The following is a 17,571-nucleotide window of genomic DNA, read 5'->3' on the forward strand; positions in this document are numbered from 1 at the left end:
GATAAAGCACTCATTTGTCGTCTTCTTTGGTGTATCTAATATTCCCCCAACTGAAAATTTGTCTCTTATTTCCATTTTCAATTGTCCCTAAAAATTTGCCACCTTTCACTTTTGTCATTTTCTGGAAAAATCAGAAAATAGTAAAATTGTGTATTTAGACTCTAGACCCAAAAATATATTAAAACTAATTATATAGACAAATAATTACAAGTAAAAAAGCAACGAAAATATCAAAGAACTATTATTAGAATGGACTGTTGCACTTCTCCAAGGGAATAACAACCTAAAATTGATTCGAAAAAGTTTGAAATAATTTAAAGAATCCCAAACCCAGGACTCAAAAAGATGTTAATAATCCATATTAAACTCAAAAAGATGTTAATAATCCATATTAAACTCAAAAAGATGTTAAGATTCAATATTTACATAAAAGGTCAAACCACATGAAGTAAAGAAGGAGGATTTTTTAGTATGTTAGTTAATCTTAGTTGATGGTCAGTCGAATTGCAGAATTGATTATTGAAAAGTGGTTTCTTGTCCAGTTGCGAATGCAGAATTATATAATTGCCTGACTGCACACCAGACAAACACTAGGCAACAAAGAGACACCAATTCACATATAATATTGCCGAATTCAAGAATAAACTACACTCACGTCTGTCTCGATCGTCCATACATATATAGCCGTCTCATTTGGTGTTAATTATTTTCAGATTCAGAATCTTCGACATCGTCAACATTTTGTGTCCTTTTCTTCTATTGATTGGCGCCGGCTAACCCAATTTCAGCCCCTTTTGTTAAATTAAACTGTGTATTTATGTGCTAGTGATTTCCCACTGAAATTGCACTGAACTAGCTTGAATGGCTACCGACGAGGAGAGTCCGCTGGTTGCTGAACAAGCCCCACCGCAACCGCCCAACCACAGGAGAGATGTTTACTTACTCTGCTGGGCTTTCCTCCTCATCTTCTTGGCTTATGGCGCTGTGCAGAATTTGGAATCCACCATGAACACTGTAATTTCCCTCTATAATTTGTTTCTCTTTACTGGTATTTTAGGTTTCTGTGATGAAAATGCATTTCATTTCCTCTTTTAGGAAGGAGATATGGGCACCATATCGTTGGGGATATTGTATGTTTCGTTTGCGATATTTTCGCTGGTGGCTTCGATGGTGGTGAAGAAGATGGGATCAAAGAATGCTTTGATTCTTGGTACAACTGGATATTGGCTGTTTATAGCAGCAAATTTGAAGCCCTCTTGGTATATATCTCTGATTCAGTGCTGATTGATTAATAGTGTTTTGGTTGACTTTTTGCTCTTTGATTTGGATAATGGCAATGAACTAGTTTTGTGCTTTATGCCAAGCCTGTACAAGTTCGATTTAGGATTAAGTGGCTAATGAAAATTTGAGTTCTCACTTGCTATTTGATCACTTTCATGGTACAAAGTTCTGTTGTGAGGGAAATTGCTTTAATTTTTTCGTTCGACAGTATTCTTTCTGTGATATATGTACAGTTATAGCAAGAGAACGAAAATGAAAGATTTTCTCTATCAAGTTCTCATTTCTGTTCTGGATTATGCTAATTCAGATTCACATACCTAGCTTCTTTTATGCTCCACATTCTTTCTTTAATGCTTAGTGAATGTCATGTGTTTATATCTGAGTATTATTTTCCCCTAGTAGTTTCTGTATTTTATGATATTGGCAATGATGAAACGGACAAAGCTAAATACAGAGCTTCCAAGGTGTATGTATTTATGTTCGTCGCTGATCTAGAATATTTCTGATCACCTTCTAGGTATACTATGGTGCCAGCTTCCCTATACATGGGATTTGCTGCCTCTATAATATGGGTTGGACAGGTTTGATGCTTTGTCTATCTCTTGATGCTTTGAATTCAATCTGCATGTTATGCGCTAACTTTCTATTCTATCAGGGGACATATCTCACTTCTACTGCTACAAGTCATGCAAACGATCACAAATTGCATGAAGGTACGGTAATTGGGAAATTCAATGGAGAGTTTTGGGGGATGTTTGCATGTCATCAGGTGCAGTATTTATGCTCTTTTGAATCATTAGCAGCTAGTTTTTCTTAGCAAAAACTTTTATGAGAACTTTTCTTTTCTTTTCCTTTTGATCTGCAGCTCGTTGGGAACCTTGTCACTCTTGCTTTATTAAGAGACGGAGAGGTATGCAGTAGACTCATTATTTTCGAGTTTTGACACTTCATGGTTTAAAGCAAGATACTGTCACTCAATTTACTTGTTATGCAAGTCAATCAATCTCAAATTACAAAATGAAAGTCCTTGTGATAAGGAGGAATCCTGATAAAATTCAAATTTTGTTTGCCTCACTATGTGTCTCCTTGATACCCTACGAATAATGAGTTGATGAAAATTTCCTATTGACATGAACCTCTAGTTGCTTTAATATATTATTCGTGGAATTTATGTGAAGAAAATAAAGCATCAGTCAAAATTGTGCTAGCTTTTTGTATCATTCCCATACAGAGTAGTATTAATTATTGAGCGCTACATATTGCAGGGAGGAACAACCAGTGGCACAACTCTGCTTCTAATCGTATTTCTTATTAGCATGACTTTAGGTACAATTCTGATGTGCTTTTTGAGTAAGAGAAACAGTAAAGAAGAAAGACTGGAAGGCTCTGTGAACACCGTTTCATCTTCAGTGGGGTCTTTGTTATCTTCCATGTTGAATCTATTATTCGACAAACGGATCCTCTTGGTTATCCCACTTATCGCATATTCAGGACTACAGCTAGCATTTGTCTGGTAATGAGATGCAAAGTATCATTTAAGCATTCATTTTGTTTTATAAACATACATCTCACTGTTGTTTTTCCCTTCTTCAGTTAATTTAATGGTTTTTTTCAGGGCTGAATACACGAAAGAAATTGTGAACCCGGTTCTCGGGGAACAAGGTGTTGGTGGTGCTATGGCTATATATGGAGTTTTTGATGCAATTGTAAGTATTACAATGATTGTTGGTTCATATCCAATTCTAGCATGGTCTATTTGGAATTCATTTTATCGGGCACATTTACATTGGAGTATCTTCTTTTCTAATATGATGGTGGTTTGATTGTTTCTCCTGCTGGAACCTTTATCAGAGTTCGCTTGCAGCTGGTCGATTTACATCCGGTCTTTCATCGATCACAATAATAGTGTCAGGTGGAATGTTGATCCAGCTCATTGTACTGCTTTGGCTTCTGCTGAGCTACAGGTTGATTCTCTCAACAAAGTTCATTAAATCATTTCTGACATTATAAAACTTTATTGCTGAACATTTTCTTGCTTCTATCTTTTGTTTTGTAGTGTGGTGAGTGGCATACTCGGTACGATCCTCCCGCTTCTGATAGGGGCCTTATGGGGAATTGGCAATGGAGTGCTAAATACACAGCTGAGTGCGTTGCTAGGAATTCTGTTCAAACATGATCTGGTACTAATTTTCTCAGTAACATTTCTCGATATGATTTTAGTGATTAACAAAATATACAGCTTCCATCCCTTGTTAAATGAATAGCATTCCTTGACGTCGATTATTGTATCTATGGTTAACCAGATTTACACTAGCTTATGCGTTTAGCTAGTTTGGACAATGAAGAGTTGAATGAGTATGATTACCATATCTTTGCATACGTGCTGCAAGACTCCTGTGATATCCTAATACCTCGTTGTTGTTGCAGGAAGGAGCTTTTGCGCAGCTGAAGCTGTGGCAGAGTGCTTCAATTGCTGTGGTGTTTTTCATAAGCACATCTATATCGTTTCAGGCAATGCTTGTTATCATGGTTGTGGCTCTGTGCCTCTCGATGGGTGGGTTTCTTTTTCTCACACTGAACGTGGAGAAAGCGGTTGCAGGGCGTGCTCCTTGACCGACTGCGAAACGATAATTCCAACCCAACATGCTGGTGAAATATTACGTCTCTGCTTGCCCTTTGTCTACAGATAAACGAGCACGTGGTTGCAGATTCATTCCCTTTTTTAGCCATTTTGTTTTCTCTTTTATTGATGAAGTGTGATCTGTAATTTTGCTTCAAGAATATGGCGTTGGTTTGTTAATATGTTCTGCAACTGTTATTCATCAATCAATTGTGTAGTTTGAGAAAAAATATGTTCTGCAACTGTTGATCATCAATCAATTTACACTTATCAATGAATGCACATTCTTCAAAAATTAGTGAAAAAAAGGAGAAAAAATAAGCAGTCGTGGATACTTGAATAACAGAAATATTAGACAACTGAAAACCAATAATGAAGTAATCCACATCAGTAATAGAAATACTTAGAAAACTAAAATAAATACGAATACCAGGCAGAAATATTGGAATTGCCTTTTTGATAAGAGTATCCACAATGGCGGCGAGCGGACCGGCTAGCTGATCCCTGACGCTCGCCGGTCCGTTCGCCGAACCATTGCAGCGGGCGAGCGCCAAATCAGCTAGAAAAACGGCGAGCACACGCCGATTCCCGAGCGCTGGCCGATGCGCTCGCCGATCGACTGGCCGCCATTGCAGGCTCCCGATCGGCGAGCGATCGGCCAACGGATTTTATTTTATTATTAATTTAATTTTCGAAACACTATACATACGCGATTTGCACGTCATTTTCATTTGCACCACTTATTTTAACGAGTATTCTCTCTATCTTAATTTCTGTACAAGAGCAACAACGCGAATGAAGCACAACAACGAGCCTACTCCAGGGACGAGCGGGTCTCAAACTCCCACGGTACCCGTGGGAGGTGGATGAGATCCGATGGCCGGGTACTGCAACATGTACCCTTAGCAGCAGATGATGCCCGGGATGGCATCCGAGGGTGGTATGCTGGGATGGCAGGGGATGCCAGGGGAGCGGTGATGCAGGGCGGGCCGGCGATGCCGGGCGGGAAGGGGGTACCGGGGATGCAACCCGGGATGCAGATGATGCCGAGGTGGGCACTCGGGACGCAGATGATGCCGGGGTACCCGGGGATGTAGGGGACGCCGGGGGGGGGACAACATCTATCGCCCCAGTTTTGATTTTGTAACTGCTTCTTCGCACACATTGACCCCATCGGAGACGCAGTTCACTGGGTGTGATACTTTCTGCTTAGAGGAGTTGGGGATAGATCTCGGGGATGCGGACACCCCCGTTCAAACGGGGGGAGTAGGGCGGGGTCGGGGCGCGCCAAAGAAGAAGAAGGGGAAGGGCAAGAGGGTGGTCGGCGAGTCGTCGCAGCCGGCTGATGACGACAGCCCGGCACGGAGGAAGTGGACGGACGCGGAGAACGTCGCGCTGTCCAAGGCGTGGGTGAGTGTTTGCGATGATCCCCTCACCTCGAACAATCAGAGGATCGTCAACTTGTGGGCTAAAATAGCAGCAGCCTACAAGGCATTTTGTCCGGAGGGGAGGCCACGCAGCGGGGAAGAGTGCCGGAAGGGGTGGGACCGAATCAGGGCTGGGGTCTCCCGATTTTTGGGCTTGTACACCAACGCCCTCTGCATGCAGACCTGTGGCCAAATTGAGGACGACTACAGAAGGATAGCGGAGAAAGCCTTCCCCATGCCCAGGCTTTATAAGGAGTTCACCTACTGGAACTGCTATGAGGTGCTGATGGACTCCGAGAAGTTTCGGGCAGGTGTCGATGCTGGCTGGCCGAGGAAGCAGCGCCTGAACTATACCGGTGATTACAGCGGCGACAGCAGCGGCGGTTCCCACGACCTCCCCGAGGATGTACAGGAGTTCCCATCCCCTCCCGCGTTTGCTCGCCGCACTGGCCCGGTTGGTCAAAGGCGGGCGCAACGGGCTCGCCAGGCCTCCCAGGAGGTCCAGTCGGCATCCCCCCTGTTGGCGGGTCGACAACCGAGCTCCTCTTCTTCGCCCGTCAACAAACGCGAGCTCAGATGTACAAGATCTAAGCTGAATGGAGGGCGGCAACTGACCCCGAGGAGAAGAGTTTTCTTTACTCAATGCTCGTGAGTATGCGGGCCGATTTGAATCCCGCCGTGGCACAGGTGGGGGGCTCAGACGCAGGCTCAGATGCCGCAGATTTGGGGGTCCCGGATAGCGGCGACAACGGCGGCGGCGACGGCGACGACGACGGCGAGGAGTGAGGACGGAGGCGGGGGGCTCGTGTGTGGCGGAGGAGTTTTTTTTAATTAATGTACTTTTTTTAATTAATGTACTTTTTTAAATTTCAATATTATTATTGAGTTTTCTAGTATATGTGTCGTAAATTTAATTCCGTATTTTGTGTGATTGTTAATTATTTATTTTTATAATTTTATTTATTGTGGCTAGGCTATGGCTAGGCTATTGCTTGTCCAGTTGCTTGTTCTGATGATGTGGTAGGGAGAGTTTTTAGTGCTACTAATGTGGCATGAGGAGTTTGTGGTTAGACTATGATGAGTTATTTCTATTGGAGATGCTGTAACTTATTTATCCGATTAATGACTTTAAATTGATGGGTCGGACCCAGGTCGGAAAAAGGGCAATTCCAACCCGGAATCACATAACTTCTATTTTCCCTATCATAAAAAAAACCACAATCCGCACCAAGCATTCATCTGTCAATCCTCCACCGCTGATTCATCCCTTATCTACGGTCCCAAAAAGCTAAACAATCTTACCACGGATAACCATCTCTAGCCGTTCCCAAAATCTCAAATCCAACGGTCATCAGTAATCTCCGATTCCTGCCGTCTCTTATAAAAACGCATCCATTTTTCACCCCAAAACCAAATTGAAATAAAAAACAAAACTCATCCATTTTTCACCTTCAACAAAATGTCTGGGCGCGGCAAAGGAGGCAAGGGTTTGGGAAAGGGCGGAGCAAAGCGCCACCGCAAGGTGCTGAGAGATAACATTCAGGGGATCACGAAGCCGGCCATCCGCCGTCTGGCTCGCCGTGGTGGTGTGAAGCGCATCAGCGGCCTCATATACGAAGAGACTCGCGGCGTTCTTAAGATCTTTTTGGAGAATGTCATCCGCGACGCCGTCACCTACACCGAGCACGCTCGCCGGAAAACTGTCACCGCTATGGATGTTGTGTATGCTCTGAAAAGGCAGGGCCGTACTCTCTACGGCTTTGGCGGCTGAGATCTTAGAAATGGTTGTAAATGGCCAATTTGTTAGAATTTAGGGATTTCAGGTTTTCTGAAATTTGTTAGGCTCAGTATGATTGTTACAGTTCCTCTTAGATCTTATGCTTTGCTGAGTTGAAATTTAAATGAATCTTTCAATTTATCTATGATTTGTTTCGAATGATTTTCTTCCTTCTCATTTGAAATTACTGAATAGCTGGATTGTTCCCTATGGCCTATGGGAAAGTATTGGATTTACTTCTAGTCAATGCTAGTAATTTATTGTCGTGGGTTGAATTATTTTGTTAAATTGGCAGTGTTGTGGAATTTGGATTTTCCGACGTTTCATAACAAACTTCTGTGCTTCAAATCAAAATCAAATTGTCCCATTTCATACATTCTCTTCTCATCTATTCTTCAAAACTAAATTGTCACATTTCAAAATTTATACTCAATTAAGCCTCTCTTTTTTTCAAATTTTTTTTAGTATCATTTAATTTGTTAAAGTTAACGTTGTGTAATTGAGGTTGAGAGATCCAGTTCAGCTATTATTTGCGATTGGGGTTCTACAGTTTCGATTTGTGGGTTCTATTCAAGTAACCGAGAATGCATATGGCGTGAGGCTCGGTTGAAGTGTACAGATCAATTTCAGGCTATAGATAACTAACTTTAAAGAACAATGCTTGTAATGGCCACGATTTAATCACTTTAACCTTATGAAGTAATTAAAGAAATGTTATGAAGAAATTAAAGAAATGTGAAGCGAATGCCTTTTCCTAAATACCTTAACCTTATGAAGTAATTAAAGAAATGTTATGAAGAAATTAAAGAAATGTGAAGCGAATGCCTTTTCCTAAATATCTCAAGTACGATAGTTATACAATCCCTATGTTTGTTTTGCACGATTAAAGACTAACGTAAATCTGGAAATTTATCTGGAAATTTAAAGAAACGAGCAAGGATCGAATAAAAATGGAAATGTGTCCGTTTATTCCTTAAGTAAATAAAATACGACGTGTTACTTTCCGAACTATGTATAAGCTTACAAAAGGTATGATAATGAAATTGAAGGAAAAATAATACATTCTAACTTTTATAAGATGTTTCATACATGTTTGAAATAAAAGAAAGCTTGGAAAAGCACTACCCTATTACAACGTTAGAAACGCCAACTTCGGGCCTCTTCCTTAGGCCCGGATTTCAGCCTGACCTTCGACGGCCCGTTCGGCCCGGAACATCAAGGTGGCAGCCGGACATGATCGGTTCTTTTCCCTGCGAAAATGCAACAAATGCAAACAAGGCTAAGTAAATCATGTGAAATGTTCAAAGCTAGCAACAAGCTAAGGGAGGCTAAGGGGACAAATTCATATAAAAAAGTGAACTTGGAACCTTGCCCAATATGGCAGGTACACCCTGCATTCCAGCCCCTCAACCGAGGACTACATGAGGAAAAGACAAGGCCTTTAATTACCTCCTGAAATGAGTCAAATGGCAGCCTGCATATTTGGTACAAGAGAGCACCTGCCTTTTCAAAGGATGGACCGAGACTTAAACTAGAGTGGCCATCCCTGCCCAACCGACCCCTGTTTTTGTACCCACCCATCAGACTAACAAACAACATCAATGCAACGGTCCTTTTCCTAGTACACCATCCGGATCATCAGAAAAAGTGGCTGCAAATAACCAAAAAGAGAGACCTTCTGCAGGAAGAAACAAAGCATACAGCAGCTCAAATAAATGCTGCACAAGTACGCGATTCTTGGCTATAAAATCCCCTGCTTATGCATCAAACTTCCCCGTCCCACACACCACAAGAATTCAGCAAATTTAGAGAGTTAGAAAGCTGGTTGTCTTAGGAACAAGAACCCGAGGCAGTGACTACTTAAAGAGGTATCTTCACCTCCACTTCTTTTTCAGTCTTTCACATGGCATAATGTAGAAGTTAATAAAAAGAAAACGTAAATCACAATCTGCATAAGCCTTTCTCTTTACTTTAGAAGAAGTTTAACAATCCCTCATCAACAACGGTAACAAGCTTAAAACCTCCTTGTTTAGAACCCGAGAAATTTACACCTAGAGAACTGTTGTAACAACGGGAAATACTAGGTAGCCTCATGAACAAAAACAGTAAGAGCTTAAGTTGATCAAGAATTCACCCCGGCAAGCTACCATACAAGACTTCTAACTTGGAAGTTTAATTTAGCTACTGCCCTTTTTTCGAATGATTTATGTAGTAACTAGATAGAGGGGCTTAGCTTAATGAGTTAATGTCCGGCAGCGGGGCGCCGACGAAGAGGCAGAATTCGGCGACTCCGGCTCGCTGAGGATATTGACGCCGTAGCTGGCTTAGCACCGGCTAAATGACGGAGATGGTGCTGTGCCGTCACGGAGACGTCGACGAGCCGTGCATGGCAGCAACAATGCGGAGACGGCGATGAGGGCGGTGGCGCTGCGCCGTCGTGCATTAACCGAGAGAGAGACGACGCGGGAGCCACCGGCGACGGCCATGGCGCGACGGGGCTGCCAGCGACAAACCGGCGACGCCGAGGAGGTGTCGGCTGAACAATGACGGTCCCGGAGCGAGGCCAGAGAGGCGATTGCGATATTGAGCGAAGCTGGGTACGATCTGGAGGTGGGGACGGAGCGCGCGGCGCTGCTGTTGCCGGAGTGTCCCTAGCGTCGTGAAGGCGAGCCGGCGAACGGTGGAGGTTGCCGAGGCGACGGAGCCGTCCCGGCCTGTGATGTCCTACCGCCCCATTTCCGCATCCGCCGCCCCGGGGCGGACAACTTCTACACTCTAAACCGCCCCGGGACCGCCGGGGCGGTCCAGATACTCTTAGGGTGTCCACAATCTGGCGGACACCCCAATAGCCCCGCCCCAGTTTTTGTCCATAGCCCCAGTTTTTTTATCCATAGCTCCAAATTTTTGTTTCCGCCCACTATGGTGGACACTTCTAATAGCCCCCAAATTTTATAATCAATTTTCATTTTAAAATGTTTTTAGTTTCAATCATGTATAATTAAAATTATCGCAATGTAAATAATTAGAAAACGAGGTAATTGGGGTCGAATATTCGTTGTATTGCAAACGAGTAAAATTATACAACGAATAATTAAACTAAAATACAACTAAAAACTCCGCCACCGTCTACTCGGTGTCTTCTTCTTCTGCTCCTCCTCCTCCTCCTCCTCCCTCGCTGCTGCCGGCCGCGGTTTCCCCAGGAGCATCATCTACCAACCCCAGCCGATTCTCAATTCGAGTGATGAGCCTCTTGTAGACGTTCCTGACGTACGGGTCAGATTCCGCTGCGTATTTGCTGCATACGTCTTGCAGTTGTTGCATCAACTGTACATCTATGGTATCTCTCAAGACCTCGTGGGGTTGCACCATGTGCTGTGGGAATGGGGCGGGCGGGGGGATGTGAGATCCGGACGCGGCCGCCGATAGGCGGGAGGCACTTCTAGCCCCTCTGGCGCTGCGGATAGAGGCTTGTTGTCCCGGGGGCCGTCGTCGCCTAGTGTGAGTAGCGGCTGGCTCTTCGACTTGCTCTTCGGGCTGCTCGAACTCGTGCGATCCGCTTCCGCTGCTGTAGTCCCTGGCAAGGTTGTGCCTTGTATGCTTCGGCCCAGGACCTTTGTTGACCTCTTGCGCCACGATAGACTTGAATTTCGGACAATCAGCGAGGACCAGATACTCCTCCCACAGTGTGAACTTCGGCCAACCCTCCGTGTTGTATTGGCCCATCGACAGGGCATTCACGTCTGTTTCGCTTCGGCCACTCTCAGCGTGGAGAATGTTGTTCTGGTATATGGAAGCAAACCGCTTGGTTGCCCGCAGAATCCTACCCCATTTTTTTCGGAGCTGTTCTGGGTCGCGCTTCTCGGCGCCGTCGGGTTTTAACTCCTCGTATGCCATCATGACGCCCCTCCAAAAGCTCCCCTCGGGCTGATCGGTGCCCACCTCGGGGTCCGATGTGATGGCATCCCACACCCTCGCCACGACAATGCTCTCATGTTTGGTGTAGGGCTTGCCCCGGTTGGAGCCAGAGCCGTCTCTACCGCCGCTGCCCGATCCGCCACTGACGCTGCCCGCTCCACGACAGCCGCCTCCGCCCCTACCGCCACCCGCGCCCCGACTGTCGCCAGAGCCTCGGGTCGGAATGGGCGTTTCCACCCGTGCCGCCGGCGTATCTGGTGTGTTGGAAGTGAGCAGACCCATCATAGTATCCAGTGCGTATTGATATGCGTCAGTGAACGGAGATTGGCTGGATTGGAATGGGAACTCCGGACGCGGCTGGTTAAGCGCGTCGAGGTTGGGTTTGTAATCTCCAAATGCGGAGCGACTCAGATTCCGCTGTATAGGTGGGGGCGTTGGAGAAAACCTCCACGACTGAGATGGAGGAAGGTTTGGACTCGATGCCCACGGCGGGGGAGATTGATTCCAAATCCAAGGCTGGGAAGGATAGCCCGTCGACGGCTGTGAAGGATTGCTTCCATAACCCGATTCCTGTGAGCCGGGTGATTCGTCGTCTCGACCGTGCATTTTTAGAGAGTGAAAGTGTAGATAGTGAATGTAGGGATTGTGTGAAAATTGTGAAAAAATAAGGGATGATGAGTGGTATTTATAGAGGTAAATAAAAAAAAATCGACAAATAAAAAAAATCAACCGCCGCGCCGATCGCCGGCCGCTATAGCCGCGGCGCACATGGGAGCAGCCGCGTCCTCGCCCCCCGTCGCCTATCCGTCGTCCGCCGCCCACCGCCCCGAAATTCGTCGTCCGCCCCGTGGGCGGACACCTCCGCCACTATAGACCGCCCCGAGCTAGCCGCGCCTAACCATTATGGTTGCTCTTAGGCCACCCTTCCTTTAAAAAAAATAATGAATTGGGCCACTGTTTGTTTCTAATTAAATTGGGCCTGCTAGGTAAATCATTTTAATTTGGGCCAGCTTTTTGAAATTGGGGCCAGTTAATTTTAGTTTGGGCCACTGGATTTTAAATTTTGGGCTATGATACATGTGGCCATTTTAGGACATGGACCAACAGTAAATTAGATTGGGCCTCGTCGATCTAAACCAATTATGTATTTAATCCGGGAGAAATAAATTGAGGATGGACTAATGATAAATTAAATCATAGAATGGGCCACTAATTAAAATACTAGTATGACAAGAACATCGAATTAAATTATAGACTCTCCTAATATTTTGCCAAAGTAAATGATGGGTAGTCGTTATTTAATTTCACGGCAATAAAGATAAAATTTCCAGAATTTCACTAATGCTCGAATAATTCGGCAAATTCCCAAATAGATTAAATCGCTTGATTTAATCAATACTTAAGGATTTCATGGATTTAGGAAAAAGAAAATTAAAATAATCACACGCTTGGGGAATGCATGCACGCTAAATAAATAGTTACGTAAGTCTAATTCAAGTATACTTATTGTTTATAAAGGGGCGTCGTCGCACGTCAAGTGAGGCCAAATCAAGGGACTGCCATTAAGGAATTGAGCGAACACGGTGGGCTTTCCTTTCGAAATGTGACTTTGTGTGAAAATATGAATATATTTTAAATATGTTGCCATGCCACGTTTTGTTTTACAATTACCTATCTGCTTGGCTATGCCAAACATGTTAAATCAAATTCAGGTCCCAGTAGGGCAGCAAACCCTACTCGGACTAGTGTACACATATGGGGACTGTGTGCTAGCTTTCGAGTTGGCCGGTCCAGTGACCGTCATGGAATGTGGCCACATTCCCGGTTCACATAAGTTTAGATATGGTATTATGTTTATGTGATTACGCAATCAAATTTATGAAATGAAAAGAATTTAGTGACTCGGGGCACCCTTTAAAATAAAAACCCCGCGATCACTCAACGATGGCTGACAATTAAATAGAATTGTTTTTGGCACTAAGTCCACTGGGTATATCAAATACTCAGCCCTGCATTGTTTATTTTTCTAACGTGCAGGTTGAACGGGATCGAGGTGATGAAGGTGTTGGGAAGAAATCGATAATAAGTAGTTAGGTAGCTAAAATAGTATGTCTCCATACATGCTATTTTGTCTTGGAATCTTCCGCTGCATTTAAATGTTGTTCTAGGAAAAATTATGTAATCTGATTTCAATACTCTGATTATGACTTGATTTGTAACCATTCGCCTTCGAGACTATTCCCTCGAGTTAACTATTCCTTTTGCGATGAGTTATGATTAAAGATGTAATTATAGTTGCAAAATAGCTACACTCACTAGTACTAGGGAGTTGTGTTCGTGACAATGCTTCGGCTCAATCTCGATAAAAAAGAATAACTATAGTTTGTGTTGTTGATGTCGTGAGTAGACTTTTAAATTTTTTTAACTTTTTGATTTTCGTTAGTGTTTATTTAAGATTGTTTATGATTATTTAGATAGTGTAGTTATAACTAATTTGATGATAGTTAATCCAATACTATTATTTAATTGCCAATAAAATTTCGACATTTGATCGAATTTCGAGTTATCTCAAACCTTCCAAAATATAATAGACAGGTTATGAAATTTTAATATTTCCCTAGTTTTCCATTTAACCAAAATTTTAATTTTTTATATTGTTTATTAAGTTCGAACGATCTCATTTAGCCATCCACGTCATCTTATCAATACATATTTACGTCACTATTCATGGAAAATACCAAAATTTTACATGCGAATATATTTTACATGCGAATTTTATATATGTGTATCAATTTAGAACAAGTTATTATAGGACAATTAAGAAAATTTTGAAATTTCATGATTTATCATTCAAAAGTTTAAAGTAATATAACCACAATTCGATCGCAGCTTTTGATTTTATAGACAATTAACCTTTAATTAATATTCTATCTTTCGTTAAATATTTTTGATTTTGCATTTCATAATATTTGCTACGGATTGGGATCCTCTGCTGTGCAAAAATGCACAACAGCCCTTGCTGTTCCCCACAAAAGAGTAAAATAGTACTCCCTCTGTCCCAAGGAAGATGACCCATTCCTTGGGCGGCACGAGATTTTATGCATCTTTATTTTGTGTGTTAAGTGGAGAGAGGAAAGTAAGGGAGAGAGAATAAAGTAGAGATAAATGTGCTTTTAATTTTAGTAATGAGTCATCTTGATTGAGACAAACAAAAAAGGAAAATGAGTCATCTTAAATGGGAAGGGAGTAAAATAAAATAAAATTAAAATATTATTTTATTAATTTATGAGGAACAGCACGGGAGGCTGTGCATTTTTGCACAGGAGAGGATCCACACCCTATTTGTTACTACTACAGATCACATTTCACTTGTACAATATATAGTAAATAAATCTTGTATTCCATTGATTTGTTTCATCCACTTGTATGAACTTTTTCCACCATACTTCAAATTTCTTAACACCCGAAATACTAAAAAGTAAGACGTTTACTCATAGACAAAGAGTATTTCCTTAGGTGTTCTCTAAACACGTATAAGAACATCTCTAAAAGAAGAGGTAAATGAGAAAGTCAAGAGTAATATATTTATCTTTTTATAATGAGAATTCATTTCCAATAGAAATAATATTTGAGAAGGTATTAATATATTATACCTTTTAATTTTAAAACGGTATATTTACCTTTTCTATTGGGCTTTAACAAAGCCAGTTCATCATACAACTTATTTAAAAACTGAAAGAGCTGTGGCGAAGAGGAATCATTAGTACAAGTAATATATACTGTTATCAGCTTGGAAGAAGAAGTAATTATTTCTTTAATTCAAATGAGGCTTATAAAGGTCCAGTTTATTTCACTTTCCAGCTTCAATAATACCTCATATTTAGATGAGTTTTATCATATGATTTTTGGGAACTCTGTAGTAATTTGATATTTATTGATGCTCTGATGGCGGCCAATACTTGCAGTCCATAAAAAAATATAGACTACATAGTTGGTGAACAAAAAATGGGCACAATCCTTCAACATATTGTCCCCAGGAACTTCTGTTGAAGTATTTATTTGTTTAATCTGCTGCTCATGGGACAGTCAATAGTTCGTCAGGAAGTGCATGGTGAGGTCCTCTTTGAGTGTGAAAGAACATCTGCAGTAGGTCGCTGCATCGGCAGGAAACATTACATCACCCTATACACCAGACATTCAATATAACAGTGATGGATCTATCTGTCAAGCAGGAACAGTTATGTTTTAAATGCAAAGTTAGTCACACCTCATAGCTCTTTCGTGCTCATTTAATTAACCTCTCATACTACACTTGAACACATATTTGGTAATGCATTCAAATCAGAGTTTACATTTTTTTGCTTCACTCAAATCTGAGAAATGCTAATCTACTCTATCCCAATGTAATCAAGCCCCCTACAAGACGTGTGCATTAAATGTGAAGCCAAAAGCGCTATATTCCAGTAAACAAGCTATATTGTGATTTACATTTCCATCTGATCAACAGAACATGCCCTGATACAATTGAAGCACATTCATACACAAAGGTACACCCCGAATCAAAATGTGATTTATTCGTTTTATTTGCTTCATTTTGAAGATGCACATTCTCTCAAATCTGCAGGACCGCAACTCAATTCCAAAACAGCACTCATCAGGAACATCATCATCACACATCAAACATTAAAATTTACCCGATTGACCCGCAACCCGAATAGGGCTGGCCCGATTGACATCCCTACACATGACTATTAAAATGAAACAGAGGGAGTACAAAAAGATTGAGTCATTCAGGGCTTGAGTTATACTCCCTCCGTTTTTTTTAAAATAGCAACTATTTTCATTTTGGGCCGTTTCTTAAAAATAAAAACTTTAGAATCTTTCTATTTTAAGACATGGACTCCACAATCCACTAACTCTACTTTCACTACTTTTTCTCTTCATCTTTCTTACTTTACTCATTTTTCTTTTCCTCTCTCTTACTTTACCAATTTTTCTCACTTATTTTACCAATTGTGCATTAAAACTCGGTGCCGTTTCAAATGTTTATATTTATGCTTGATTAGTCAGTTCCTTTATAGATAATTTTTACTGGTTGGTTGAAGATTTGAACAGCCAAGTTTTGGGCATGGTGTACTCCAGCATCAACGAGGTTGGAGACTGCAGCGATGGTCAGCCATTTTCGACGTTTCTTCAGATTGGATGAGTAGGTGGTTTGAAGAGTTCTGGAGTCCTTAGGTGTTGCCATGGACAAGGCAACCAATCTTGACGTCTTGTCAACCTGGATTTTCTTAGGTTTTTGACATACACATTCTGTAATTCCACACAAGGAATAATAAAGAAAATATATTGTCCATGTGATGTTTGTTCTATGAACTGAATAGGGTGATTTCTAAGTACAAAAATAACGTTGTTTCTTTATATGCCAATGAAATTATTGGGGTTTTGGTGAACTATGCACCACGGAAGACTTGCATAAATAAATCAATCAGACAATGGATCCATTTGACGGATTATGAGATTAATCGAATTCTCATGCTAAACAAATAATTACATATTAGAAAGCAAACAATTCATGCACAAGAAATTAAATCCTAAATCTTGAATTCCAAGGTTTAGAATATATCGAACTGGTTTGTCAAAGAATCGAAGATTGATTGCGACTTCTCCACCTGATGATCTTTAGATACTCAACCATGGATATTTTAACTGTTTCCCAAACTCAAAGTTTGACATTTTGTGTGGCCAAACTTATAAATAAGAAAGAACTAGACTAGAAACAAGACAAAACTTCTCTTAAAGAAGAGAAAAAAAAAATTGAATCTCACAACTTGAGATTTTCGAAAATAATGAAGGACCTGTGATTTTATCATGTAAAAAAATGCAAAAAAAAATATCAGTCAAAACAGTACAGTTCTTATATTAAAACAGCACAACAACCACAAATAACTTTTTTCCATCGTTACATTGATTAAATGAAAATGTATTTTTTCAATAAACGGGCATCAGACAACATGCATGCAATGTAGATGTTAATTAATTTTTATAAACATAAATGAATAAAAAAATAAATTAAAGATCCTTATAAACATAAATGAATAAAAAAATAAATTAAAGATCCCGTGCATAGCACAAGTGTTACACTAATTATTTATAAATCAATAGTTACATTTTCAACTATGGAGCATCTTTAAATCCTTGGGCCAGCTGTTCCACTCTTTGAGGTGACTACAAATTAGCGCAGGGAATAGTCACTGGGTCCGCCGGTGAATACCTTAGTAATTAAAAAAAAAATAGTTAGATTTTCAACGAAAACAAGGGACATTGATCCTCGACATAGCGAGAATAATCTGAATTGACTAAATCCATTAAAATGCTTTCATAATCTAAATCTCAAAATTAACAAACATGACAAACAAAATATTTTATTGAGCAAGAATCCATGAATTTAGAAATAAAATAAAAAATCAAAATTAATTTCTGAATGCAAAATAAATAAATATTAATGGATTGCCGTCACTCATTAGTTGAAAATTTCACACGTTTCTGCA

General features: G+C 41.2%; 2 protein-coding genes and 1 long non-coding RNA gene across 3 annotated transcripts; all 3 read left to right on the forward strand.

Moving 5' to 3' along the window:
- Positions 1-545: 545 nt before the first annotated feature.
- On the forward strand, positions 546-4,154 carry LOC121764781 (UNC93-like protein 3). The gene is made up of 10 exons (XM_042160808.1): positions 546-1,014; positions 1,096-1,259; positions 1,799-1,862; positions 1,937-2,050; positions 2,147-2,191; positions 2,547-2,794; positions 2,897-2,987; positions 3,133-3,245; positions 3,338-3,461; positions 3,709-4,154. Exons 1-10 carry the CDS (start codon positions 862-864, stop codon positions 3,892-3,894), a joined length of 1,302 nt encoding a protein of 433 aa, XP_042016742.1. The 5' UTR covers positions 546-861; the 3' UTR covers positions 3,895-4,154.
- Positions 4,155-6,749: 2,595 nt separating this feature from the next.
- Positions 6,750-7,250, forward strand: LOC121792282 (histone H4). The gene has a single exon (XM_042190163.1). It carries the CDS (start codon positions 6,788-6,790, stop codon positions 7,097-7,099), a length of 312 nt encoding a protein of 103 aa, XP_042046097.1. The 5' UTR covers positions 6,750-6,787; the 3' UTR covers positions 7,100-7,250.
- Positions 7,251-8,874: 1,624 nt separating this feature from the next.
- LOC121774661 lies at positions 8,875-13,290 on the forward strand. The gene is made up of 3 exons (XR_006044975.1): positions 8,875-8,973; positions 12,539-12,603; positions 13,058-13,290. It is a non-coding gene; the product is annotated as an uncharacterized LOC121774661 (long non-coding RNA).
- Positions 13,291-17,571: the final 4,281 nt, after the last annotated feature.

This window comes from Salvia splendens, chromosome 2, assembly GCF_004379255.2.
Source record: "Salvia splendens isolate huo1 chromosome 2, SspV2, whole genome shotgun sequence".
Lineage (NCBI taxonomy): Eukaryota > Viridiplantae > Streptophyta > Magnoliopsida > Lamiales > Lamiaceae > Salvia > Salvia splendens.